Source organism: Staurois parvus, unplaced genomic scaffold (assembly GCF_062004578.1).
Source record: "Staurois parvus isolate SC_StPar_1 unplaced genomic scaffold, SC_StPar_1.0 ptg000208l, whole genome shotgun sequence".
NCBI classification, from domain to species: Eukaryota; Metazoa; Chordata; class Amphibia; order Anura; family Ranidae; genus Staurois; species Staurois parvus.
In genome coordinates, this window is record NW_028318004.1 from 2,367,602 (window position 1) to 2,395,335 (window position 27,734).

General features: G+C 42.1%; 1 protein-coding gene across 1 annotated transcript in view; it reads left to right on the forward strand.

Annotated features, from left to right (window-relative positions):
- Nucleotides 1-27,734, forward strand: part of LOC149461202 (protachykinin-1-like) — a 47,133-nt gene that overhangs the window by 11,240 nt on the left and 8,159 nt on the right. Inside the window, exons 2-5 of the mRNA XM_089678670.1 lie at nt 1,310-1,464; nt 14,852-14,957; nt 17,718-17,741; nt 22,888-22,941. Of these exons, the coding sequence (XP_089534796.1) occupies nt 1,354-1,464; nt 14,852-14,957; nt 17,718-17,741; nt 22,888-22,941 (295 nt within the window). The 5' untranslated portion in view covers nt 1,310-1,353. The remainder of the gene's footprint in view (nt 1-1,309; nt 1,465-14,851; nt 14,958-17,717; nt 17,742-22,887; nt 22,942-27,734) is intronic.

Consider the following 27,734-nt stretch of genomic DNA (forward strand, 5'->3'; position numbering starts at 1 on the left):
TGATGATCAGTGACCTGATGATCGGTGCCCAGCAGTGCCACCCACAAGTTCCGCCCACCTGTGCCCAGCAGTGTCCCCACCTGTGCCACCCAGCAGTGTCACCCACCTGTGCCCAGTGCCACCCACCTGTGCCCAGTGCCACCCACCAGTGCCCACCCACCAGTGCCACCCACCTGTGCCCAGCAGTGCTGCCAGTCAGTGCCACCAGTTAGTGCCCAGCAATTGTGCCAGTCAGTGCCGCCAGTCAGTGCCCAGTAGTGATGCCAGTCAGTGCCACCTATCAGTGCTGTCTATCAGTACCCATCATCAGTGTCACCTATCAGTGCCGCATATCAGTGCCGCATATCCGTGCCACCTCATTAGTGCTGCCTATCAGTGCCATCTATCAGTGTCCTTCAGTGCTGCCTATCAGTGCCCATCAGTGCCACCTATTAGTGCCCATCAGTGCTGCCTCATCAACGCACATCAGTGAAGGAGAAAAATTACCTGTTTGAAATAATAGAAATAATAGAAACAAAGAAACTTTTTTTTTTTCAAATTATTTGCAAATTTTTTTGTTTATAGCGCAAAAAGTAAAGCACCCAGCGGCGATTAAATACCACCAAAAGAAATCTCTATTTGTGAGAAAAAAATGATAAAAATTTCATGTGGGTACAATTTTGCATGACCGCGTAATTGTCATTCAAAATGCGACAGCGCTGAAAGCTGAAAATTGGCCTGGTAAAGAAGGGGGTATAAGTGCCCTGTAGGCAAGTGGTTAAAGAATCCTATGAATAATCCCTCTCCAAAAAAAAAAAACAACTAGAAAGTTAAGAAATATTCTTTAAAAAGTTATTTTCAGGTTTGCTATGTGAATGGGAATGCATAAAAAACATATGATGGGGATTTCACAAAATTGACTGCAAAGGTGGTAATGCACTTTAGGCTCCTTGAGTTGAGTAGTGGCCTTTTAAACCTGTTTTTTTGCACAAAGCCCCTTTAATTGGATACTAAAGGATTGGAACTCTTGGGTTATAGAGTCATGATCCCAGTTCCACCCTCATCAGGGCACCTTCTACATAGGGTTGAAGGTTCTCCTTGAGTTTGATGGTTTTCCTAAGAATACTGGAGTTACTACATTATTCCCATGATACAGAATTAACGTATTTGGTTCATAAACAGATTGGTAGGAGTGTGTGTGACTGCGGAAGACTTAGACTGGGAGCTTCTTTGAAGACAGCAGTGATGTCAATGGTTCTACGCACTTTACTGTGCACTATATAAGTCCGACTGATACATAAATCATCACAACTGTTCTGTTGCTTTTAAGGAGCGACGTGCTACCCCTGGGAAGGAGAAGACCAGGACACCGATATGAACCTTGTAGTAGCCTGTCTAGTATTCTTCCTCTCTACAACACAGTTACTGGCGGAGGAGATGGAGTGGACCGAAGGCAGTTTATGGCCAGAAAGTGAATTAAATCAGGTAAGGCTGCTGGAATACTTCTATGGACATCTGAATGTAAGGGTTCAAGCACTGATCTAGGACTGACCAACCATTCTTTTGCTGATCAGAGTTGTTTAACTTTAATTTTAAAGTTGTACTCCAGGCAGGTATAATAGATAGAAATGAATGTATTTTCTATAGCTAAGCAGTGTTGTTAGTACCTAAATTTGACATGGTATTATCATCTGTACAGCAGAGCTCAGATTGGGCAGGGAGAAGAAGCATAAGGCATCAATCAGCTGTACTTCAGTTCTCTAGTGCTAGTAAGAAGCATGTCGATAGTAGGAGAGAGCAGAGTGACAGAGAGATGAGCTCATCAGTCTGCTGCTTCTCTTTTCACTGTACAGTCACAGGCTAGGGAGAGGGACAAAATCTGAAAGGCTCCATTCACACCTGAGTATTTGCGATTGCAAGCAGAATCTCCGCAATTTTTCCCATGATCCCAAAACGCTCTTCAAAACTGACAAATCACACTATGCTTGCTCAGATACCCTTCATTTTTTAAATAACTAAACTTAATTTTTATTAAATTCATAATAATATAATAAATAAATATTAAGTATATTATATGAATTATATTATATTAATAATAATATTACTTGTTTAATACATTTTCATAAATTAATTTTTAATAAACTAAACGCGAGTGATGTTCTGTCGCAATTGTCACATGATAAATTGCGCTGCAATCAAGGCAAACCGCATCGAGTGAAGCTTGTCCCTCAAAAAGGAGCAGCGGCTTCTGCTGGGTGACAAGGTTCGTGCGACAATCATGACAGAACTGCCCTCGTGTTTAGGTCCTATTAAAAATTAATGACACCTGAACAAGAGTGCTGCAATTTGTTGGTTTTGCTGAGCATTTTGGGATCGCAGGCAGAATCGCAAACGCCCAGGTGTGAACGGGGATTAAGTGTTACTGAACTGCAGCAGACAAAAATCAGGTCCTCTGCCCTACCAGATACAGTTGTACCATACGGCAGTGCGATGTAAATCTCAGAACTGGAGGGACAGAAATACAAATCATTTGGCAGGTAAAACAGAACCAGTAAATGTATTTCCATGTATTTTGCTTTTTGCCTGAAATTACACCCGACCATTTTAGGTGTAGTGTGTTGAAAAAAAAATGCATGTTGCATCTTTGATGTGCTTTCATCAAAACGCAAGTTCTATAGAGTTCAGTGGTGGTTTGCCTAGAATTCACTTCACATATGTGAACCGGCCCTTACTCCTGCAAGCTGTAAGATCATGAAAGCCTCAGTTCACCATTGCAACGTTGTATTTGTGATCTTTACCCTCACAGTTATGTTTAGTTACCTTTTATTCCACTATTTCTAACCCAGAGAAGTCCTTCTGGCACCAACCACATTCCCAAAAGAGACAATATTAATCAATTTAGTAAATCCATCATAATGCATCTGGAATTGATCAAAGTCCCCGGAGACAGTATGCTGGGTAACAGGCTTATGGACACCACTTAAACCTCCTTAACAAAACTGGACTAACTCCTGTTTGATTGGAGTCATCTCTTGTTACATGGAGTCAGGGGCGGACTGACCATTTGGAAACTTGGGCACTGCCCGATGGCCCGGGGTCAGTAGGGGCCCCTGGTACCTTTTTCATAGGCTTTTTTTAGTTTGGGCAAGGACACAGGGGCCCCATGATCCCCTACTGCCTGGGGGCCCCATGAGTTGTCAGTCCGCCCCTGCATGGAGGCCATATTCTGTGTTAGCTCCCATATAGCTGTCTGTTGAGCAGACAAAGGGGAAGGGACCGCTGCCTTCTCTTCTCTAAGGCACACCAGCTACAGTGGTTTCCATGCCCTCTTGTTCCCGGGCCACCGCTTCCACCACCACATCATTGAAGGTGAGGAGAGGTTGGGACTTCACCCATTTTTGCAGGGATTCCCTCACAGGGCCAGTGCTTACCCCTCCAGTGAATTGGTCTTATAATAGCTTGTCAAGATATCACCACACTGCTGAAGGTCCTTTTTTGCCAGTTGTTTCCGTAATTTCTGCAGGGCTACTGCTAAGTCAGGGGTAGGTAACCCTCTCTAGCTGTTGTGGAACTACATTTCCCATGAGGCATTGCAACATTACAAAACTGGCAGTTACAGCTATGACTTGCAGAGGCATGATGGAACTTGTAGTCCTGCAACAGCTGGAGAGCCGCAGGTTGCCTACCCCTGTGCGAAGTGAAATAATCAACCAAAACCTGCGCCAAATTTAAATCACCAACCAATGCTGCTGCTCCTTGTTGACCAATAATCAAACAGAAATGTGTAAAAAAAAAAGCGCAAAAAACTTAATATTAATATAAATAAATAAACATAAATAATAATATTGTCTAAATCTAAACAGAGCACAAAAACTTAATATAAATAAATAAACATAAATAATAATAGTGTCTAAATCTTAACACAGCACAAAAACTTAATATAAATATAAATAAATAAATAAACATAAATAATAATAGTGTCTAAATCTAAACACAGCACAAAAACTTAATATAAATATAAATAAATAAACATAAATAATAATAGTGTCTAAATCTAAACACAGCACAAAAACTTAATATAAATATAAATAAACATAAATAATAATAGTGTCTAAATGTAAACACAGCACAAAAACTTAATATAAATATAAAAAAAATAAAAATATATAAATATAAAATAATATTAGTGTCCAAATCAAAACAATAAAGAAAGTCCCAATCCAAACAATTTTAAAATGTTCCACATTCAATGTGCTCCAAAAGCAATAGTGATGGATCTTGTGCAAAGGAAACTTCAGTGTATTGACACCCTCTGTGACAACCAATATATATTGCACTCACCAAATATAATGGACTCTCAAAAGTTTAAGAGTCAAAACCGCTTTTTGGATAATGAATATCCTGTCGATAGGGACCTCCACCATCCAGAAAGATGCTCCAATAAAAGGGTTTTCCACACAATTTGCTCAATCAACATTTGTTTTAGGGCAGCGTATCCACTTTTACATTTTCATAAATTCAAAAGCTGCAAGTTTCATCACTGTGGTGTAATCATACTGGGTAGTGTGGGCAGTCATAGGTCCATCTGTGCTGTCAACAGACAGGGCCAGTTCGTTATCACATTTACTTTGCATGAGAAGAAACTTGCAGCTTTTGTATTTATGAAAATGTAAAAGTGGATACTCTGCCCAAAAAAAAATATTGAATGAGCAAATTGTGTGGAAAATCCTTTTATTGGAGCATCTTTCTGAATGGTGGAGGTCCCTATTGACAGGATATTCATTATCCAAAAAATGTTTTTGACTCTTAAACTTTTGAGAGTCCATTACATTTGGTGAGTGCAATATATATTGGTTGTCACCAGTGGCGGACTGACAACTCATGGGGCCCTCGGGCAATAGGGGATCATGGGGCCCCTGTCTCCTTGCCCAAACTCAAAAAAGCCTATGAAAAAGGTACCAGGGGCATCTCATGGGGCCCCCTACTGACCCGGGCCCTCGGGCAGTGCCCGAGTTTCCAAATGGTCAGTCCGCCCCTGGTTGTCACAGAGGGTGTCAATACACTGAAGTTTCCTTTGCACGAGATCCATCACTATTTCTTTTGGAGCACATTGGACGTGGAACATTTTAAAAATTTTTGGGTTGGGACTTTCTTTATTGTTTTGATTTGGACACTAATATTATTTTATATATTTTTATTATATCTATATTAAGTTTTTGTGCTGTGTTTAGATTTAGACACTATTATTATTTCTGTTTATTTATTTACATTTATATTAAATTTTTTGCACTTTCTTTTCTTTTTTACTACTGCTAAGTGAATAAAGGTCTCACCTTCTTGCTATCTATGAACGAAGAATCGGAGTCTCAGCTCAGTAAGAGTAACCTTCTCCCCAAATAGGCCTTCCAGCCATGCCTGTATTGGCTCCAAGCTATTGCATTCCTCCTCCAGCAGTTCCATGATAACTTGGTGGGGATCATCCTTCAGGGAATTAATAGCTAACTCTGCAATCAGCTTGATGGACACCTGTTATGGGCATTCTGCATCTTCCAGTCTCTCTTCTAACTTCATCAGAAAGACATTAGAGCCATTGGACTTTGAGATTAGCACTAAAGCTGTTCCTAAGGTTGAAATACTGGTCCCCAGACCCCCTGTCCATGCCAGCCAAAGTATGAGGCATATCCTGCCAGCCAGGGGCAGACTGACAACTCATTGGGGCCCCCAGGCAATAGGGGATCATGGGGCCCCTGTGTCCTTGCCCAAACTAAAAAAACCTATGAAAAAGGTACCAGGAGCATCTCATGGGGCCCCCTACTGACCCCGGGCCCCTGGGCAGTGCCCGAGTTTACAAATGGTCAGTCCGCCCCTGCTGCCAGCTAGACTGAGTTGCGGGCAGGGCCAGTTGATTAGTACCCAAGATGGAGTAAAGGCATACATAGACCAAGTAAAGTGGCACCAATATTATTTGGTTAATTAGAAGTAATAAATTATACTTGGAGGGCAGCGGCAAGGTGGTTACTTAACAGTCCCAAAACAATTTGGAATCAGTATTGATAACACAGGCAACTCGGGTACAACAGTTCTCAGTAACATTGCTGTACTGTAACCTCCCTGGCGGTATTCCTGAGTGTAGCTCGGGGTAAAGTTTCAGTATCACAAGCGGTAACCCTGAGCTACACTCGGACTTACCATGCGGTGCTGCTCTGGGATCTGTTCTTCTCTTACCTTGTCCTGCGCTCCCGCAATGTCCCCCCCTGCAGTGTCCCCTGTAATGTCCTCCGGCCGATGCCGGCATCTGTCATCTGGGTTCCGTCCCCTGTGAGCGTCAGGACGTATGGGGGAAGGAACTGGTGGGAAATTTGAAAATGACAAAAAGTGACATTCACTAATACACTAAAATCACATGGCGTCCAAAAAGCGTCCCTTTAGGTCAAAAGCGAATTTAGACCGGCTAGAGAACAGCGATAATAAATCAGAACCACTTGCAGAATTGAGTGATAATGATTCGTGGGGGAAATTCGTCATCAGACACTGAAAATGATTTTGCGACTTTGCTCAGTGATGTGCGAACTTGGCGCTCTATTTCACATTTCAGTGTTTTTGGTTTGATTATAATATTGAATTAAATGTATTATATTATTATTATTTTTTATGATTATTTATTAAATTATAATTTATGATTTCATGTTTCAAATTTTATCATACCCGGGATGTTTACTAGACTCTTGTTTGGACAGATTTCAGTGAGTTATTCCTAAAAATTACAGGCCTACAATAAAAAAAACATATTTCCATGCAAAAAAATGTACAGCTTTGAGCACAGAAATATGGACATAATCAGACCGCTAGGGAGGGTAACCCAGTCGCAGCACTTGAAGTGTCACATAAATAATGCTTACAGTACTGGAGCAGCATCTGAGTGAAGGAGGTATCTGATAGGCAGAGCACTGGTGTAGGCACACTTAGCAGACCCATAGCAAGATCTTTCAGCTCTAGAGTCCCCAGATAGCAGTATCCCTGTTCTGTCTTTCCTCAACAGGAACCTCTCCCTACCACTAAATATACTGTCTCTGACCAGTGGGAATCCTGTCCCTACTCTATCCACATTGATAATGCGTGCCAATTGCAGTGGGACAGTGCTATATATTAGCATTGCCCTCACTAAAGATGGCCATGGAGGTCATCCAGTTTCCAGTTGGACATCTGCTTCCATATGACACCTACAGGGCTGCAGAGGAACAAAGCTCCTCTTGTCCTCTGTTCAGCAGCCAGTAAAGCAGCACCACCTACAGAAGGGAGGATAAACTGCACCTGCTCACGTGGGGCAATCTCCTGGGATTGTCTGTTGTTGGGATTAACTGTCAGAAGTGACTCATGCAGATAGCAGAGGAAGCAGCAAGCAGACAGAAATCACACTATGTCCTCTGGACTGAGGCAAACACACATTGTAGAAGAATATGCTTTGTTCGTTTTTCATTTCATACGTTTACAACCACTTGAACCCCTAAAAGCCTTCACTATAGGACCCAGCATGGCCCTCTTAACTTGAATGGGGTTGGAGTGGGCACCCTGAAGAATGGAAAAGGCTTTTTGATTCTTGCTGCGGCCATGAAGCAAAGCATCTCAGCTTGGATATGTTTACACCCCATCCACTGCCTGTGTCGCTTAATGGGGAGCAGTTGGGAGGACAAGAAAAGACTAGAAAAAAGCCTCAACCATGTGTTTTTACCACCCCCAAGCACAAGTAAAAACGAGCTGAGCCCTCAGACAATTTGATGCCATTGAAAGACAAAGAAAGAAAAGCAATACGACGATGATAATGAAGTCTTGATTACCATGAAGAACGGATTGAAGAGGATGCAATTGACAGGAATTATCAGGAGACCGGGATGAGTAGGAGAGGCTGGATGAGGAATCCATTAAGTCTAAATGATGCTAATGTTTATTTCATCTCACAGTGCTCTCTGCCTAAGCAGAATTTACTTGAATTAAACCCATTCTGTTATGCGCTGTGAATTATCACAATAGAAGAAAGGAATTTAAAGAAACCTTTCATTTCCCCCGTGACATCCGAGGTTGAGCGGTTCTCAGAAAAAGCTGCGAGACCTACGGAAATGCTTTGTGATCGCAGCCATCCCTCCCGCGCACGTGTTGACAAATTAGAATTCATTTTCATTAACATGATGGACCAAATTGCTGGAAATCTTTGAGTGTTTGTTTTACAGGGTTCCTGCCAGTCTGAACAAATGTGAATGTGTGACTTTTAGACAAGCAAAAAATGATATTTGCTAATGTCAATAAATAGCTAATGTTGAAGCCCAACTCCAGGCACAACAAAAAAAAAATACTCCCCCCCCAACCTTCAAGGATTAAATGCTCACTAGGGTTATATTCTTGCTAGAATACCAAATTTAACATTCCCTAACATTTCATCCTAAAAGAACAAAAGACCTAAGAACTAGGGTTACACCAATTCTGATACTGTTGTCGTTGCGGACACCAAGGACTTGCACCAGTACCCATGCAAATGCTCCCAATATCCGTGTGAGTATATGGTGGAAGTGATGTCAGCTTGGGGGCTTACTGCCATTACATCTCCTCCGGCCCTGTGAGCACTGCAAGGAACTGTGGTTTTGGGTTTGACATGCAAGATATATTATATACTTTTAACATGTGAGTTATAACCTTAACCCCTTGGCGCCGGTGCCTCCTGGCCCTTTAAGGGTTTCAGAAGCCGGGAGGTGGGGCGGGGTTTTAGGGTCATGTGACTGCCGTGATTTGCTGTCACGGCGGTCACATGATCAGGAAAGGTCCCCATCGCAAGAGGAGATCTGGACCTTTCCGTGAGTACCGGACATGTGTGCTGGCAGAGAGCGCAGGGCACGCACTCTCAGCCAGGGGCAGACTGACCATTTGAGCACTTGGGCTCTGCCCGAGGGCCCGGGGTCAGTAGGGGGCCCCATGAAATGCCCCTGGTACCTTTTATAGGCTTTTTTGGGTGTGGTTTTAGGGTCATGTGACCGCCATGATTCGCGGTCACATGATCAGGAAAGGTCTCGATCGCAAGAGGAGATCTGGACCTTTCCATGAGTACCAGACATGTGTGCTGGCAGAGCGCAGGGCACGCACTCTCAGCCAGGGGTGGACTGACCATTTTAGCACTCGGGCACTGTGTGAGGGCCCAGGGTCAGTAGGGGGCCCCATGAAATGCCCCTGGTACCTTTTATAGGCTTTTTTGGGTGTGCTTTGAGTATGGGCAAGGACACAGGAGCCCCACGATCCCCTATTGCCTGGTGGCCCCATGAGCTGTCAGTCCGTCCCTGCTCTCAGCACTAATGCTTTTCTTAATTGCGTGCAGATGTGTGGCCGCTCGGCGTCAAGGCCCAGACACTGGGAGGCCGCAAAAGGTTAATAAACTGTTTGCTAGTTCCTGCACTTCTTAGATTCTCTGTCTTTCTATACTGGGATCACACAGGAGCAGTGGGGGAAAACGCATGCGATTTGGACAGGAATTGCACTGCATTCCTGTTGAAATGGTATGAGATTCTTTGCAGTGTGACTTGATCCCATTCATTTTCTATGGGCTGAAATCACACAGTAAAGGTATTGGTACTCAATATAAGCGAGTATTTGACCTTAAAGTGTTGGTACTCGTACTCCCTGATATCAGTGTGACCCTACTAGAGAACATTTGATCATGGGAGTCAATATTTACCAAGAGAGAAAATAGTCTAAAACTATAGGTGCGAAGAAGGATCACGAATGCTCCGAAACACATGCCATGCCCACTGCTAAGTACCTGATGTGCTGACATCACGCCCGACGCCCACATATCCTCTGGAACATCCAAGACATGCTGGAAGCCACCAGAATCTCAGAGGATCCTTCTACCAGTGTGTCTCCCAGCGTGCAGTGGCCCTGGTCGGAGGTACCTACAGTAGATAGTGGCTTTCTTTGATGAGCGTCTCTTTTTACTGCTTATTTTGTAAGTGTGCAATTTGTTGCTTGTCACAAATAAACCCATTGTGCTACACTCAGACCGGTGCTGCTTCTCTCCTTTTGCTCTTTATTAAAATCTTTTTTAGGGAGTGGGTTCCTATTTCTGACAAATACATGCTCCCACCCACTATACTCACCTGTCCCATGCAACAATGGGACCATTTAGAAAGCACAGTGTGTCTCGCGCAAGCGCAGTGGGAACCTGGCTGTGAAGCATCGGGGAGCCATAGATGGCTTCCCACAGTCAAGATGGCAGCTCCAGGGACTGAAAGACCAGTGAAGAACCAGACCCAGTGAAGACAATGGGCTGGAAAGTTAGCTGCATTATTTGTAACTGCTGGCTTTAATTTTTTTTAAAGCTGAAATTCCTCTTTGTACATAATTACTATTTTTTGCTATTTTTTGTATTATAATTTTTTTCTTTTTTTAAATTAACAAATGTGTTATGCTTACCTGCTCTGTGAAATGATTTTGCACACAACAGCCTCAATATTCCTCCTCTGGGTTCCCCTGCTGGCACTCTGGACTCCTCTTCTCCATGTGTCACCATAGAAAGCAGCCTCCTATGGTGGCAGACATGCATGCCCGAACATGAGCTGTGCTTTATGTGTGTCTATTGACACACAGTGTATCTTGACCCTGCTTCCTCATCTCTTGATTTGATTGACAGCAGCCGGAGCCAATGGTTCCTGCTGCTGTCTCCGAGTCCAGTGAGGAGGGAGAGAGAAAGCAGCAGGAGCTCAGTAGATCAGGCTCAGTTAAGTATTTAGGGGGGTTGCGGAAGCTGCACATAAAAAGTTTTTTACCTTAATGCAGAGGATGCATTAAGGTAAAAAAACCTTTACAGCCACTTTAATATTATTGTTATTATATTAAATTTGTACTTATATTGTGCCTTGCTGGAGCAATGTATGTACGTAGGCAATAGAAATAATTCTTGGCGGCGTTCATCTATAATAACAATCATCATTTCTATCATAGCTTGGACTGAATCAAACAAAGCAGTAAGTACATAAGTGTCATTGAGCATTCATAAATACAGTTTCAAGTGCAGATTGAACCCAAAAGAAAGGGATACAAATGAATGTATAGGTGCTCTGTATTCCATTGTATTATATATGTATTGTTATATATGTAGACTGCATACACATCATTTCCATCTGGCTTCAGATCTAGAATGTATTATATATGAATACAACACAAAGCACACCGCCCATTTATAGACTATTATCAGAATACAATTCCTGCAGCCAGCTCTGTTGTCTGCAGTGGTGGGATCTCTTGGAATTGTTCCAGAGAAGTTAATTGTGGCTGACACGGTAAATGTGATAAAGTTGATCTCACAAAGGCTGTGATAAATAAAGAGCTTCACCGTGACTGAATAGATGGCCGTACAGTGACAAGAGAAGAATGAGCCATTACTGCATGTAATTGTCAATGTGAATCACAAATCTGCGACATTTCTCTAACAAAGCTTTAGAAATATTGTCAATGCACCAATGATCATGGTTTAGTAATAGGCGCGGATAAGCTGGAATCCGAAAACTCTCAAACTTTCACTGGCTAAAGAGTTTACACCAGCCTTTCCCAACCAGGGTTCTGTGGAACCCTAAGGTACCTCCAGTGGTTGCTAGGGGTTCCTTGAGCTGTGGCTGACTGACCTCCAATCTGATGGTGCTTGTATAGTTCTGGGGCCAACAACACTTGGCAAAGCCAGCAGCATGACACCAATGATCTTTTAGCTATCTGAAAGGGTGACATTCTGATTACCACTGTAAGGGTTTTATTCTTCCTTTGGAATAACGATGTAAAAGGTATTTTATCCAATGTCTCCAGATTCATTGATTTTGGTAGGGTTCCCTGAGATCTGAAAACTGTTTTAGGGGTTCCTCAGGGGGAAAAGGATGAGAAAGGTTGATTTACACTAATAAAGTAATAGATTTAAAGCAGAACTTAAAGCCTAACTCCAGGACACTTACTGATGAATTCCAGGTATGGATATGTAGCACTTACCCCCGAAGGGGGCACTGGAAATATACAGGCTCTACCAAAGTAGTACAGAGGCTGCCAGTCACTCAAACACAGTCCCAAGCACACTGACAATTCAGGCTCAGTCTAGGGGATGTCTTTTTGGTATTTATTGCTGAAGAACTTTAACAGGGGAAGGGTTTATGGTCATAGGATACTCCCTAATGATCAGTAACAACAGTAGGAGGGCAAACTTCTCTCTCTAATGTTCTCTAATATTCCAAAGCAGCTTTTCTGGAGGTAGCAGAGAATGGCCAGTATATACACTGCTCAAAAAAATTAAAGGAACACTTTGAAAACACAACAGATCTCAATGGAGAAAAATATCATGCTGGATTTCTATACTGATATGGACTGGGTAATGTGTTAGGAATGTAAGGATGCCCCATCATTTGATGGAAATGAAAATTATCAACCTACAGAGGACTGAATTCAAAGACACCCAAAAATCAAAGTGAAAAAATGATGCAGCAGGGTAGTCCATTTTGCTGAAATTTCATTGCAGAACAGCAAAATGGTTTGTATGGCCCCCACATGCTTGTATGCATGCCTGACAAAGTTGGGGCATGCTCCTAATGAGATAATGGATGGTGTCCTGGGGTATTTCCTCCCAGATCTGGACCAGGATATCACTGAGCTTCTGGACAGTCTGAGGTGCAACCTGGCTGCGTCGGATGGACCGAAACATGATATCCCAGAGGTGTTCTATTGGATTTAGGTCAGGGGAGCGTGGGGACCATTCAATGGTATCAATTCTTTCCTCCTCCAGGAACTGTCTGCATACTCTTCCACCATGAGGCTGGATATTGTCGTGCACCAGGAGGAACCCAGGACCCACTGCACCAGTGTAGGGTCTGACAGTGGGTCCAAGGATTTCATCTCGATACCTAATGCAAGTCAGGGTGCAATTTTCTAGCCTGTAGAGGTCTGTGCGTCCCTCCATGGATATGCCTCCCCAGACCATCACTGACCCACCACCAAAACGGTCATGCTGAATGATGTTAAGGCAGCATAACGTTCTCCATGGCTTCTCCAGACTCTGTCACATGTGCTCAGGGTGAACCTGCTCTCATCTGTGAAAGGTACAGTGGGGGACCTGCCAATTCTGGTGTTCAATGGCAAATGCCAATCGAGCTCTATGGTGCCGGGCAGTGACGTCGGGCCCTCATGCCACCCTCATGAAGTCTGTTTCTGATGGTTTGGTCAGAGATATTCACACCAGTGGCCTGCTGGAGGTCAATCCTGCTGATGGGTTAAGGACCTTCTACGGCCCTGTCCAGCTCTCCTAGAGTAACTGCCTGTCTCCTGGAATCGCCTCCATGCTCTTAAGACTGTGCTGGGAGACACAGCAAATCTTCTGGCAATGACACGTATTGATGTGCCATCCTGGAGGATTTGGACTGCCTGTGCAACCTCTGTAGGATCCAGGTCATGCTTCATGTTACCAGTAGTGACACTGACGCTAGCAAAATGCAAAATTAGTGAAAAACAGTCAGAAAAGATGAGTAGGGAAAAAATTGTCAGTGGCCTCCACATGTAAAACCGTTCCTGTTTTGGGGGTAGTCTCATTGTTACCCATCTAGTGCACCTGTTGTTAATTTAATTAACACCAAATCAGCTGAAACTGATTAACAACCCCCCTCATGCTTAACTGACCAGATCAATGGAGTTTCATTGGCTTGATGCTAGTTCTCTGTTAAAGTGTTCCTTTAATTTTTTGAGCAGTGTATATAAAACCCTACAACAGCAGTCCACATAGCAACCTCTGTCAACTGGTTCCCCTTTGGCACTTGCACAACTATTAGTCCCAGTAAGGTTTTTACTCACAGGGTCCAAGGAGCTGTCTGCCACCCAGCATCCACAGATAGATTCTTAGTGAGGAAGATAACAAGAACCTTCCCCAGACCCAGGACTCCAGTGCAGTGTCCTCAGTGTAATTCTCAGGCAATCTTCCCAGGCCCTCAGCCCAGCAGCCGGTAAGGCATATACTGAAGCTTCTTGTCTCTCTGGCTATCTTCCAAGAACAACAGCCTCTCCAGGAGAACTGAAGCCCTCCCTGATGAGGAAGGAGCCATCTGCTTAGGCCTCCTGCACATTGATCACCTCCTCAGCCACCTTCTGAATGCCTCCTTCCAGGGATTGGCTAGGTATGATAAATATTCAACTGATCATTTGAATCTCCCTCCCTATGCTCTGAAAGCTTCTTGCAGAGGAAGGGGGAAGCAATCAAACTCTCAGCTCAGGAATCCTGGTCAGACCAAACAATCAACAAGCACTCCACTCACTACAGTGGTGCCAAAAACTAAATTTACCTAGCAACCTAACTAGGAGAACACTGCATCTATTTTATATATAGTGACACTAACAGCAAACAATCCACCAAACAATGATTGACAGCCTCATCTGTGCATGTTTCCCTATGAGACTGTGTAGAGGTGGTAGGGTGTCGTTTTCCTCTGCCCAAGTCTCATATTACACTCAGCTCTCTGTTCTATGCTCTGCAGTTTGTGACATCAGCTATCTGTCTTCTGCCTTCTGGTGTTGAGAAATGCTGTGTAAATTCTGGACTTTGAATGATTGTAGGGAAAAGAGGTTTGCAGATGAACAGGTACTATGTTTGTAGAAGGATTTGTTTAATCCCTGTGTATAACCTGAAGTCAGTTCACTGGGTTTATGTAAGGTGTTACAACCACTTTAAAGAATCCAGCATCAAAACGTAGGCCCTTCCATAAACACCAAGTCAGATGGGTGGAGTTGGGAAGCATCCACCAATGACACATATATTAGTTTTTGAGGACCTGACCTCTTTAGGTATTATTTTATGTATCTCTGCTTTGATTTTTAGGTAGATCTAGAGGAACCAATATACAGATATCGACTGAGACTCGCACGAAAACCCAATCCAGAAAAATTCTATGGAACCATGGGGAAAAGGAATGTTGGTAACATTGGTAAGAAGAAGATTTCATATAATTTTACTGATGGGGTAGTTAGTGTAATATCCCATTTCCCTCAAACAGCCAAGCACTAGTATTCAGTCCTGCCTATCACAGTATGATAGTCAGTGCTTCTTTGATCTCGAGGAATGAAACATAGATAATGACTTGAACATAGTGACTTCTCCCTTATTAGAGAGGTCCCAAACTCCCCAAACTATAAAGGGAGCCTAATGCTGTTTTATACTATATACAAGTGACTCGAAAAATTAGAATATCGTGCAAAAGTTCATTTATTTCAGTAATGCAACTTAAAAGGTGAAACTAATATATGAGATAGACTCATTACATGCAAAGCAAGATAGTTCAAGCCGTGATTTGTCATAATTGTGATGATTATGGCTTACAGCTCATGAAAACCCCAAATCCACAACCTCAGAGAATGAGAATATTACATGGAATCAATAAAACAAGGATTGTACATAGAACAATATCGGACCTCTGAAAACTATAAGCATGCATATGTATTCAGTACTTGGTTTGGGCCCCTTTTGCAGCAATTACTGCCTCAATGCAGCGTGGCATGGAAGCTATCAGCCTGTGGCACTGCTGAGGTGTTATGGAAGACCAGGATGCTTCAATAGCGGCCTTCAGCTCTTCTGCATTGTTCGGTCTCATGTCTCTCATCCTTCTCTTGGCAATGCCCCATAGATTCGCTATGGGGTTCAGGTCAGGCGAGTTTGCTGGCCAATCAAGCACAGTAATCCCACGGTCATTGAACCAGGTTTTGGTGCTTTTGGCAGTGTGGGCAGGTGCCAAGTCCTGCTGGAAAATGAAGTCATCCCCATAAAGCTCGTCTGCGGAAGGAAGCATGAAGTGCTCCAAAATCTCCTGGTAGACGGCTGCCTTGACCCTGAACTTAATGAAGCACAGTGGACCAACACCAGCAGATGACATGGCTCCCCAAATCAACACAGACTGGAAACTTCACACTGGACTTCAAGCATCTTGCAGTGTGTGCCTCTCCATTCTTCCTCCATACTCGGGGTCCTTGGTTTCCAAATGAGATGCAAAAGTTGCTCTCATCAGAAAAGAGGACTTTGGACCACTGAGCAACAGACCAGATCTGTTTTTCTTTAGCCCAGGTAAGACACTTCTGATGTTGTTTGTTGTTCAGGAGCAGCTTGACAAGAGGAATACGACATTTGAAGCCCATGTCCAGGATCCGTCTGTGTGTGGTGGCTCTTGATGCACTGACTCCAGCCTCAGTCCACTCCTTGTGAAAGTCCCCAACACTTTTGAATGGCCTTTTCCTGACAATCCTCTCCAGGCTGCGGTCATCCCTGCTGCTTGTGCACCTTTTTCTTCCACACTTTTCCCTTCCACATAACTTTCTATTAATGTGCTTTGATACAGCACTTTGGGAACATCCAACTTCTTTTGCCATTACTTTTTGAGGCTTTTCCTCCTTATGGAGGGTGTCAATGATGGTTTTCTGCACAACTGTCAGGTCAGCAGTCTTTCCCATTATTATTATTATTATTATACAGTATTTATAAAGCGCCAATAGTTCGCTCAGCGCTGTACATTACAAAGGGGGACAGAACATGTGACAGAACAATACCAATACAATGCGAAACATGAGGGGATTGAGGGCCCTGCTCTTTGGAGCTTACAATCTAGGAGATGATTGGGATTCCTACTGAACCAGACTGAGAGACCATTTAAAGGCTCAGGAACCCTTTGCAGGTGTTATGGCTTAGTTAGCTGATTAGAGTGGGACACTTTGAGCCGAGAATATTGCACCTTTTCACAATATTCAAATTTTCTGAGATTGTGGATTTGGGGTTTTCATGAGCTGTAAGCCATAATCATCACAAGTATGACAAATCACGGCTTGAACTATCTTGCTTTGCATGTAATGAGTCTATCTCATATATTAGTTTCACCTTTTAAGTTGCATTACTGAAATAAATGAACTTTTGCACGATATTCTAATTTTTTTAGTTTCACCTGTGTGTATATATATATATATATATATATATATATATATATACACATACATACATAGAGAGAGAGCGAGAGAGAGATTTTTTATTATTATTCATTTAATTAAGATTTAATCTGTTTAATTAATCATGGACAAGATTGCAATAAATTTAATTAATTTTTTCATGTTGTTTACTGAGGTAATTATAAAATATGCCTGCCAATAATATGTATTCTTATATCCAAACAGTAGGTGGAGCTTTAGGTTCTATTTGACCTGTTTCCCAATGTCTCCCTGTCCCCTGTTGTATACAGAGCTCAACAACTGAAGATAAAATTTACACATACAAGTGAACAAGTCAAAGCAGTGGCCTCTTTGTACCCCACCCTGTGTTAAAGTATATATGTGCTTTATATATTTATGGGTGAAACAAATTTCATTAGTTTAAAAACTAATATACCTAAATCTGAACTCCAAACAGATTTTTTTTTTAACTGACTGCAGATCGGTATTCATTCCATTTATTCTCTAAAAGCAAGCTGGATGAACAGAAATAAAGATCCTTTGGCAGCTAAGACAGCTCCCAGATATGTGTTTCATTTTTGTAATTGGCTGTTTGTCTGGAGTTCAGCTTAAAAAATAAAATAAATACAACTGACCAACGAACCATTATACTTTTCCTTTGACTGATTATATTACATTCTCTCTCCCTCACTGCCCATTTTGTCTTGTACAAAAAACTTGCTCCATAGTTACTAATGTTATTCATTTTTTTACCCTTTCAGAATTTAAACGGTCATCTCCAAAGAGTGAGTAACCACTTCATTTCATTACATTAGCATTTTCCTATCCTTGCAAAATATATGTTTAAATGTAATTAAAGATATATGCTTTCTATAGGAACAGAACCCTATTTTAAATTGGAAGGTCTTCTACTTGGAAAGCCTTCTAATGGCCCAGTTTGACAGACAGTAAGCAAGGGGTTTGTAGATTTGTATAAATACACTGCTGACCTCTGCATATACATATTAGATATGATCAAAGAGATTTAAAGGGTTTTAAATGTCAACAAGTGTAACAAAAAGATAATATAAAAATAAAAAAAAAAGAATGTATTGACACAAAAAGATTGCTAAAACATATAAACACATTTAGAATCATGTTATATACACTCACCAAACACTTTATTAGGTACACCTGTTCACTTGCTTGGTGACACAAACAGCTAATCAGCCAATCATCAGGCAGCAACTCAATGCATTTAGGCATGTAGACATGGTGAAAACGACTGGCTGAAGTTCAAACCGAACATCAGAATGGGGAAGAAAGGAAATTTAAGTTATTTTGATTGTGGCATAGTTGTTGGTGCCAGCCGGGCTGGTCTAAGTATTTAAAAAATTGCTGATCTACTGGGATTTTCACGCACAACCATCTCTAGGGTTTACAGAGAATGGTCCGAAAAAGAGGAAATATCCAGTGGGCAGCAGTTGTGTGGACATAAATGGCTTGTTGATGTCAGAGGTCAGAGGAGAATGGGCAGACTGGTTCAAGATGATAGAAAGACAACAGTAGCTAATGTCAATATGGTCCAAAATCTCTGAGGAATGTTTCCAACACCTTGTTGAATCTATGCAATAAAGAATTTAGGCAGTTCTGAAGGCAAAAGGGGGTCCAACCTGGTACTAGCAATGTGTACCTAAGAAAGTGGCCGGTGAGTGTATAGTCATATATGACAGTCATCCTTCATAATATTATTTAATATTCTTACAGCATGTTGGCCAATTACAAATACATTGAAGAGGTTTGCACACTACATGAATCTCTTCTGCTTCGCCAGGGCCATGATGTCTATCCACATATGTTGAATAACACTTGGTTGTGGTGTCTTAAGTTTACAAAAAACAAACAGTGAATAAATTCTATGAATATCTCCATTAGCCTTATCATAGGGGATCCACCTGAATAAATAACTATACAGACTTGAGACTTAACAAAAAACATGTTAGGGCCAAAGCCTCATCAGTAATATCACCAATTGCATGACTACCCTCAAACAGCCAGGCATAAACAGAACACTCTTGTAGAAGGTCTGAAGCCAGAGTTAGAGGTTAGGATACCACCGAGAATATCCTAGAGGGGATGGAAAAGGACACTTAACCATCAACTATCAGAGGAGAAGATATCTTAGTTGATGTAATAGTGGCATTCTAGGCTGTTACATGGATAGCCACATCCTACATCTAGCAAGTATGTGTCTCAAGCCAACTGTCATACCTTCACCCTTTATCAATCCCCACCAGGCCTACCACATGAATTGTTACTTCCATGTAACAGCCTGTCACATCATCTAAGGTATCTTCTCCTTTGCTATCTGATGGTTCAGTGTCCTCTTCATTCCCTTTAGATATCTTAGATTGTGTAACAGGCTGTTACATGGAAGTGACACGTCATGTGGTAGGCCTAGTGGGTATTGATAAAGGAAAGAGATATGACAGTTGGGCTGAGATACCTGCTTGCTAGACATAGGATGTGGCTATCCAGGTAACAGTCTAGAATACCATTGTTACACCATCTAAGGTATCTTCTCCTCTGTTAGTTGACTGTTCCATGTTATCCTTCTTCCCCTCTGGAATACTCTTGGTGGTATCCTAACATCCAGGCATAAACAGAACACTCTGCAGAAAGATTGAACATAAAGGTAGAGAGTGTAGGCATTCTGGTTGGGTTGAGATACCTGCTTGCTGGGCGTGGAATGGGACTGTCTGTGTGACAGCTTACAATGTCATTGTTACACCATCTAAGGTATCTTCTGCTAGTTGACATTTCAGTGTTTAACTCCCTCCCCTCTGGAATACTCTTGGTGGTATCCAAACAGCGAGACACAAAGAGAACACTCTGCAGAATAGACTGAACACAAAGGTAGAGGGTGGAGGAATGAAGGGAAGGTTGAGACACCTGCGTGCTAGGTGTAGGATGGGACTGTCTATGTGACAGCATACAATGCCATTGTCACGCCATCTAAGGTATCTTCTCTTCTGCAGGTTGATGGTTCAGTGTTCAACTCCGTCCCCTCTAAAATACTCTTGGTGGTATCCAAACAGAGGCGTAAACAGAACACCTTTGTGTTCAATCTTTCAGTAGAGTGTTTTTGCTTTGCTGTTTGGGGGTTATTACCAGGAAGGCTTTGGCCCTGACATGTTATTATATCTCAGGTCTGTATCAGTATTTCTTCTGGATTATCCCCTAAGTCATGATATAACTAATGGAGATATTCTTAGCATTTACTCACTGTATTTGATTCATACTTTTAGACACTTACAAACATATGTCATGACGAATAAGTGTTATTTTTAAACAGTTCAATGTGTATGGATTGACATTGTGGTCCTGAAGCATAACGTGTCCACAAAATGCATTGGCCCTTCAAAATTATTACAATTGGTCAACATGCTGTCAGCATGCTGATTAAGTAATGTTATGTAGGGTGGCTGTCATATAAGATTAGGAGATGTGTAAAGTTAATTCAAATATGCGTATGTGCTTGCAGATTTTGGCAATACTTTTGAATTCTATTTTGTATAAAAACACAGTTTTTATTTAACCTTTTTGTTGCATGTTAACATTTATACTCCACTAAATCTTTTTGATTAAATTTTCCCATTTGACCAGCATAGGTGATTTAGGCTTGTTATTATGCCAAAGGTAGATATGAGTATGGGGGGGGAGGGGGATGGATAGGTCAGTTCCCAGATTAATAACAAGGCTAATCATAGACCTGGACCAGGATGTTTGAACTGAACACATGGCTCGTGATTAACAGATGCTGAGCGGGGAACGCTGGTGCTGGAGAAATAGCAGCTGTTTGTAATGAAGTTGAGATACTGTATATTACAGGAAATGGCACCTTGGCACACAAACACAAAGTTTAAACTCTTTCAACAGTTAGCATTAGAAACAAAGGTTTTGTAACATGCATTTGGAGATACATGTGAAGCCACATCTCCGATCCAAGGCATGTCTGTAAAATGTGGTCCCTGATTACATTTACAAAATGTAAACTGAGAAAACAGAAGAAAAATGTAATTCAAGTCAATATTTGGTGTGACTACCCTTTGGCTTCAAACCAGCATCAGTTCTTGTACTTGCACACTTTATACACTTGCACAAAATCAGGGATTTTCTAGGATTAGAGTCAGGTGTATGATTACCCAAATATACCAGGCAGGTGCTAATGATCATCAATTTCATATGTAGGTTGAAACTGTCAAGGTCCTACCTTTTCCCAGAGGTTATGCTGCTCCATGTGCTGGCATCCATCTTGGATTTCTGCAGAGCATGGTGGGAGTCTTTTATGCCTTCAGGCCTCTGCGGTCCATCCCCCAGAGGGGTGTGGTTGATCGCATATAAGCCTGTTGTCCGCACGTGCCCTTTGCATTCGTGTCTTGTGTGTTAGTGTGACTATAGCTCTGTTTATACGCTTGTGGCTCTCCTGGAATCTGACTCGGCTTTTGACTGACCATTCTCTGCGTTTTCCATTGATCTGACCTTCCGTTGCTGAACCCGGCCTGTGACCTGTTATTCTTGTCTACCGTTCTGTACCGTTTGTCCCATTGTTATCGACCCGGCCTGCCCAACTACTCTTTGTCTATCTGGTCCCTACCAGCTACACGCCATTGGAGGCGGCCATTACCACAGCTGGGGTGTCTCGGGGGCCGCGACCTGGTTCCTGGCTGCGTCAAGTCCATCCCCACCATCAGGGGCCCTGGTGAAGGGCAGTCTGGGACTTAGACTCCGCGCCCTGAGGGACTCCGGTCTGTGGGTGGTGGTTGTCGTCAGTCAGTGCGTGACCCTGCCCTGACAGAAACACAGTCAATATCTGAAACAGAAACAGCTGTGTAGAAGGCTTAAAACTGGGTGGAAAACTGCTACTAAGGTGAGGCTGTGGAAGATAGGTCATACAGGTCATACACCATTCAGACAGGTCATACACCATGCTAAGACTGAGAACATCATCAAGATACGAGATGGATATACTGCATCAGCAAGGTCTCTTCCAGGCAATGATTTAAAGGCAGACTGGGGTTTCAAGATGTATTGTTCAAGCTCTTTTGAAGAAGCACAAACAGGCAACGTTGAGGACCATAAACACATTGGTCAGCCAAGGAAACATAGGTACTGGGGTGCAGAAAAATGGCAGCAGGTTCACTGGACTGATGAGTCAAAATTTAAAATGTTTGGCTGTAGCAGGAGAACCTTTGTTCACAAAGGGCTGGAGAGCGATACAATAATGAGTGTCTGCAGGAAACAGTGAAGCATGATGGAGGTTCTTTGCAAGTTTGGGGCTGTATTTCTTCAAATGGGGTTGGATATTTGACTAGGATCAATAGTGCCCTCGATGCTGAGAAATACAGGCAGATACTGCACTTATCCATCATGCTATACCATCAGGGAAGCATGTGATTGGCCCCAAATTTATTCTGCAGCAGGACAACAACCCCAAACATACAGCCAATGTCATTAAGAACTATCTTCAGTGTAAAGAAGAACAAGGAGTTCTGGAAATGATAGTTTAGCCTCCAAAGAGCCCTGATCTCAACATCATGGAGTCTGTCTGGGATTATATGAAGAGACAGAAGAATTTGAGTCAGCCTACATCCACAGAAGATCTGTAGTTAATTCTCCAAGATGTTTAGAACAACGTACTTTCTGAATTCCTTCAAAAACTGTGTGCAAGAGTACCTGAAGAATTGATGCTATTTTGAAGGCAAAGGGTGGTCACACCAAATATTGATTTGATTTGGATTTCTCTTCTGTTTGTTTACTTTTCATTTTGTTAAATGATAAATATAAACCATTAATACTTCTATTTCTGAAAACATTCATAATTTGCAGCATCTGATGTAGATGTGCCTTCATTTCTATCAAATAATGATTGATCCATGTTTTTTGTCTCAGGGCACAGATTGGATAACTTTATTGGGTTGATGGGCAAAAAATCAGTACATTCTGGTAAGTACAGCTCTGAATTTTAAAATATCTTCGTATCCAAATATAAGTACATTTAGATAGTAAACACCCTAAGAATGCCAATTAAAAAAAAAAATCTTCCTAATTGCAAAATGTACACTATATTTATTTCTGATTTAAATAATAAACTGTTGATTCATATAGCCACACTTAGAGTACATTTCCATCCACTTTTAGAAAGGTTGAATGCGCTGTTCAGAAATTTTTTCGCTGTTTGCATCTGTTTGGAGAGCATTACCCTCACTCCTGTCCTGCTAAATGGTGTTATTGGGATCAGAAATGAGATAAATTGAAGGTTCTAAACCATGTTTTGCAGAAAGCAAAATGACAATATTTGGATGGATTTTTTAAAATTATTATTATTATTGTTATTATTATACATGATTTATTAAGCACCCACAGTTTGAATGTCGCTTTACAATATAATAGGGGACAGTACAATTACAACACAGTTCAGTAAAGAAGGGTCCTGCTAATGGAGCTTTCCATCCAAAGGGAGGGGGAGGGAATACAAAGGTAATAGCTATGGGGGTTGATCTGATGGAGAAGGTTGAGGTACAGTTTTTAAGTGGAGGTGGGATAGGCTTTTCAGAATAAATGAGTTTTCAATGATCGCCTAAAGGTGGACAGGGTAAGAGCATACTGACATACTGGGGTAAGGAGTTCCAGAGGATGGGAGAGGTTCTGGAAATGTTCTGGAGGCATTCGTCAGAGGAGGTAACAAAGGTGCTAAAGAGCAAGATGTCTTGGGAGAAGCAGAGAGGACAATGTGGGCAATATCTGCAGGTGAGGTTGGTGATGTAGCTAGGGGCAGTGTAGTGTATTGCTTTGTATGTTGTGGTTTGTATTTTGAATTTTATACATTGGGCTAGTGGAAGCCAGTGAAGGGATTGGCAGAGTGGGGCAGCAGTCAAAGATTGGTTAGTAAAAGGTTATAAGTCAAACAGCAGCATTCATAATAGACTAAAGCGGGAATAGCCTGTGTAAAGGCAGGCCAGTGAAGGGGGAGTTGCAGTAGTCAAGGCGGGATATAACCAAGAAGTGAATAAGTTGTTTTATGGTGTCGTTAGTCAGGAAGGGGCAGATTCAGGAAATGTCTCAGAGGTCAAGGCGGCAAGATTTATCCAGTGATAGGAAGCTGTTGAAAGTGCTAAATGCAGCTAATTAATTATTTGCAATGGTAAAAAGACTCATCTGCAGACCAACATTATTTTTTCTCAATAAAAGTGGAGTTACCATTTAAGTTGATTTCAACTACTGTATAATACTGTGTACTGCCCTCCTCTGGAAGTTCCCTATCATAAGATTCTAAGAAACTCTTAGCAAAGGTTTCATGCCAGTTGCTCCAGGCTCCCTTCAGCTGCCAGCACCCAACCAGAACTTAAAGATAAATGCAATCATTGAGCGCTTCAAATGATAGCAGCTATAGCACGCAAGGCAACCAAAAAATAAACCTCATAAATATACGTAGAAGTGCCATGCTAAAAAGTATATACTCCAATAAAATATGTTATTTTATGTTCTCCAAATCATATGGGTAATAAAAATAACACAATAAGAAAATATTAAAAATAAATAAATTAATAAGATAGTGACAGTTCGTGATGAGTGATCTATATAGGAGTTACTAGTGACTTCCCGATCCTGTGGTCTGGTGACAAATAGTGAAAATGCGCACTCACCAGATGCGTATTTTCAATACGCATGTGATACATAAACCAGAGGTCCCCATCATGCGTGCGTCATCCTTAAGGTGGTATCATGTGTCACAGACTCCTGATGCTTGGGCTCAATGTGCAAATAGACGTCACGGCGTGCAGGCCCCTTTAACGCGTTTCGTGCGATAGCACTTCATCAGAAAGGCATGGCCCAACCAGAACTGTGGAACCTGTAGAACCTTGGCAGCGACCATGTGACCCAACACTCGAGGAGCAGCTGTCTGGCATAACATTACTTTAGTACAGATTTTAGTAGCCAGTTATGTTATAGGACACTTACGATATTTATATTTTTTACATTTAAAACAGGCTATGGATTTATAAAGCACTCGCAAGTTCACATACACTTAAGTCTGCAGTGACATCACTCAGTCAGTGTCACCTTTGATGTCATCCTTAATTGTGAACCTGTCAGTCAAGCAAAAATTATTGTTTTACCCAAATAACCTCAGTAGCAGAAGAACAATGTTAATGGCTTGCCGATTTATGGAAAGAATGCAACTTTCACATAGGAAGCAAAGGGGGCTTCCCTTTAATAAAAGTGTCTATATCAGCTGACGTCAGATCTAAAACTATGCGTAAGCTATAAAATATATCTAAACAAAAAATGGATTAAAAGTTGAATTTACTGCTAGATGGATGTCTTTTACATTTATTAAAACAATCCCCAGAACACATAAATTATCCCTGAGCTTTGAGAGCCTTCTGTTACTAATCCACTTATAAAAATCAAGTTTTGTGAAGTCAAATAAAAAGTATTTTAATTTATCTAAACTGTGCATCTTAAAGTAATCTTGTCAGGTTTTTACAATCCTTTTTAAAAGGTAAAGTCATGTCTAGGATCAAGGACCTCAAGAGGTGTCCTACTAGCTTTTTAGCTAGAACATCCTCTTCTGTGCACCTTATGATGCCAATTCAACTTTGCTTCTATGGGTTTTATGGGTTTTATTTTCCTAATGGCTAAAGCTTTGCTTGAGCTAAATATCCACCAACCTTTCATGTCCAATTAGATAATCCCTATTTGACCACTTTGGCACCCTTAGGCCTCTTTCACACAGGTGGACAGAGGGTGGTAAAAACAGGCGGATGAGCAACAGTATACCTAAAGCCTACTATTACAGCCAGAGAAGGCTGTTTACATGCTGCTTACGTGATGCTTTGTGTTGTGACCAGGGCAAATTCAAAATGGCATTAGCCTGCTTGGGGCGCATCTTGGGCAAAACACAGAATCTTACCAGGATACTAATTTTAGGACTTTCCTGTTTTAGATTATTTATGTATGCTGTATACCTTGTCATATACTGACCGCTTGACTAGGTTTTATGTACCTCTATTTGTTTGTATCATTGTACATCTTCAATAAATGCAACTGTTAAAAAATTTAACATGGTCAGTAGGGGGCCCCATGAAATGCCCCTGGTACCTTTTTTATAGGCTTTTTTGAGTGTTGGCAAGGACACAGGGGCCCCATGACCCCCTATTGCCCGGGGGCCCCATGAGTTGTCAGGCAGCCCCTGTCCCAGTGGTTGTGCATTTATCGCTTGAGAGTCACTAAAGTAATTCATTGTGGGGCCAAGGCCTTTTTCAGATTTGGCATTTAAAGCGGTGCTTGCCATGCAGTTCCCAGTCAAGATCCCAAGCCAATTCCAAGTCTGATTGAGTGTAAAGGGCTCAGTACACATGTTTGCTGTGAATTAGTGTTGCATTGGCCTGAATGTCCCAGCTATTGGTTTGATTTGCTACCAATGAGAGGAGCCCATTGCTGGAAAGCCTTTCAAGTTTGGGTGGAATGTTCCAGTAACATGAACATTGGCTACTCTGTATACAGGCCCATAGGACCATAGCAATTTGATACAATCAGTGCTGAAAAAAAGGAAGTAATCTTGCTGCAAGGAAATTTGGGAATATGTCTTTCCAGGAAAAGGTTCTGTGGAGTTGTAATTGTAAAACACATGTTCATTGCTTTGCTACACACTTTAGACTGGGAATCTTTATAAACACCTTCAAGGGTGGACCATTCCATCAGAGCTAGATTGCTTATGTAGAACCGTCCTAGCAAAGGATGCTTGGCAAATTTAGTTTTTGGAGTCTAGGGAGCGATGTCAGAGATTGTACTGGTCTGATCAGGGTTTCCTGAACAGAGAGTTTGATTGCTTCCTCCTGTCCTTAGAAGAAGCTTCTGCAGCATAGAGGGGGAAATTCAAATAATTAGTTGAATATTTATCAGGTGCCAGCCAATCCCTGGGAAAGTGTATCCAGAAGGTAGGTAATATAATGCGCATAGCCTGAGCAGATTGCTCCGTCCTCATTGGGGAAGGTTCCAGAGCCTCTTGGGCTCCTACCCCTCTGAGACAGCCAGTGGACTGAGTATCTGTTCTCTGAGGTCTCAGCTGGGGCAGAGCTGGGGGCTTGACACAATCTCTTTGAGGAGCTGGCTGTGGGATTTCACCTTATTGGATCTGGTCTGGAAAAGGATTTTCTCCCTCACTGGGAAGTATCCAGAGGAATGGAAGGTGTGCAGCTGTCCTGGGGACTTGTGAGTACTGACCCTGAATGGTGATCCCTGGTGACCATGTGCTTTGGGATGTAAGTGCCAGTGGTAACAATGGACTGAGACAGCTCTCATAGGGTCTCAGAGTACTGACTATTCCCCTGTTTCCTCTGCTGAATCCATGTACGGGAGCCTGTGGAAGAGTTATCTCCTGTTTCGATGCAGCATTTTGGAGTATCCCATGCCCTAACCCCTCTCCAGTTTAACCACTTGCCCTCCACCCTAGAGCAGAAGTACTGCTACAGGGTGACACGGCTGCGCAAAATCACATATGTATATGTGATTTGCATTTACGGGGAGGGGGCAGGCGCTATTGGTGGCTAGGGATGTCAATCACCGGGTCCTGGCCAATGAATCTGCTCTGATGAAGAGGGTCCATCTTTGAAATTAGTTATCCATGATGCAAGCTATAAAAATGGGTGCATGCTGTCTAACAGGATCTACTACGGGGATTTCTTTTGTGTAGTGAGGGTTGAGCAGGTCCCTTCCGTGATATAATTTTCAAC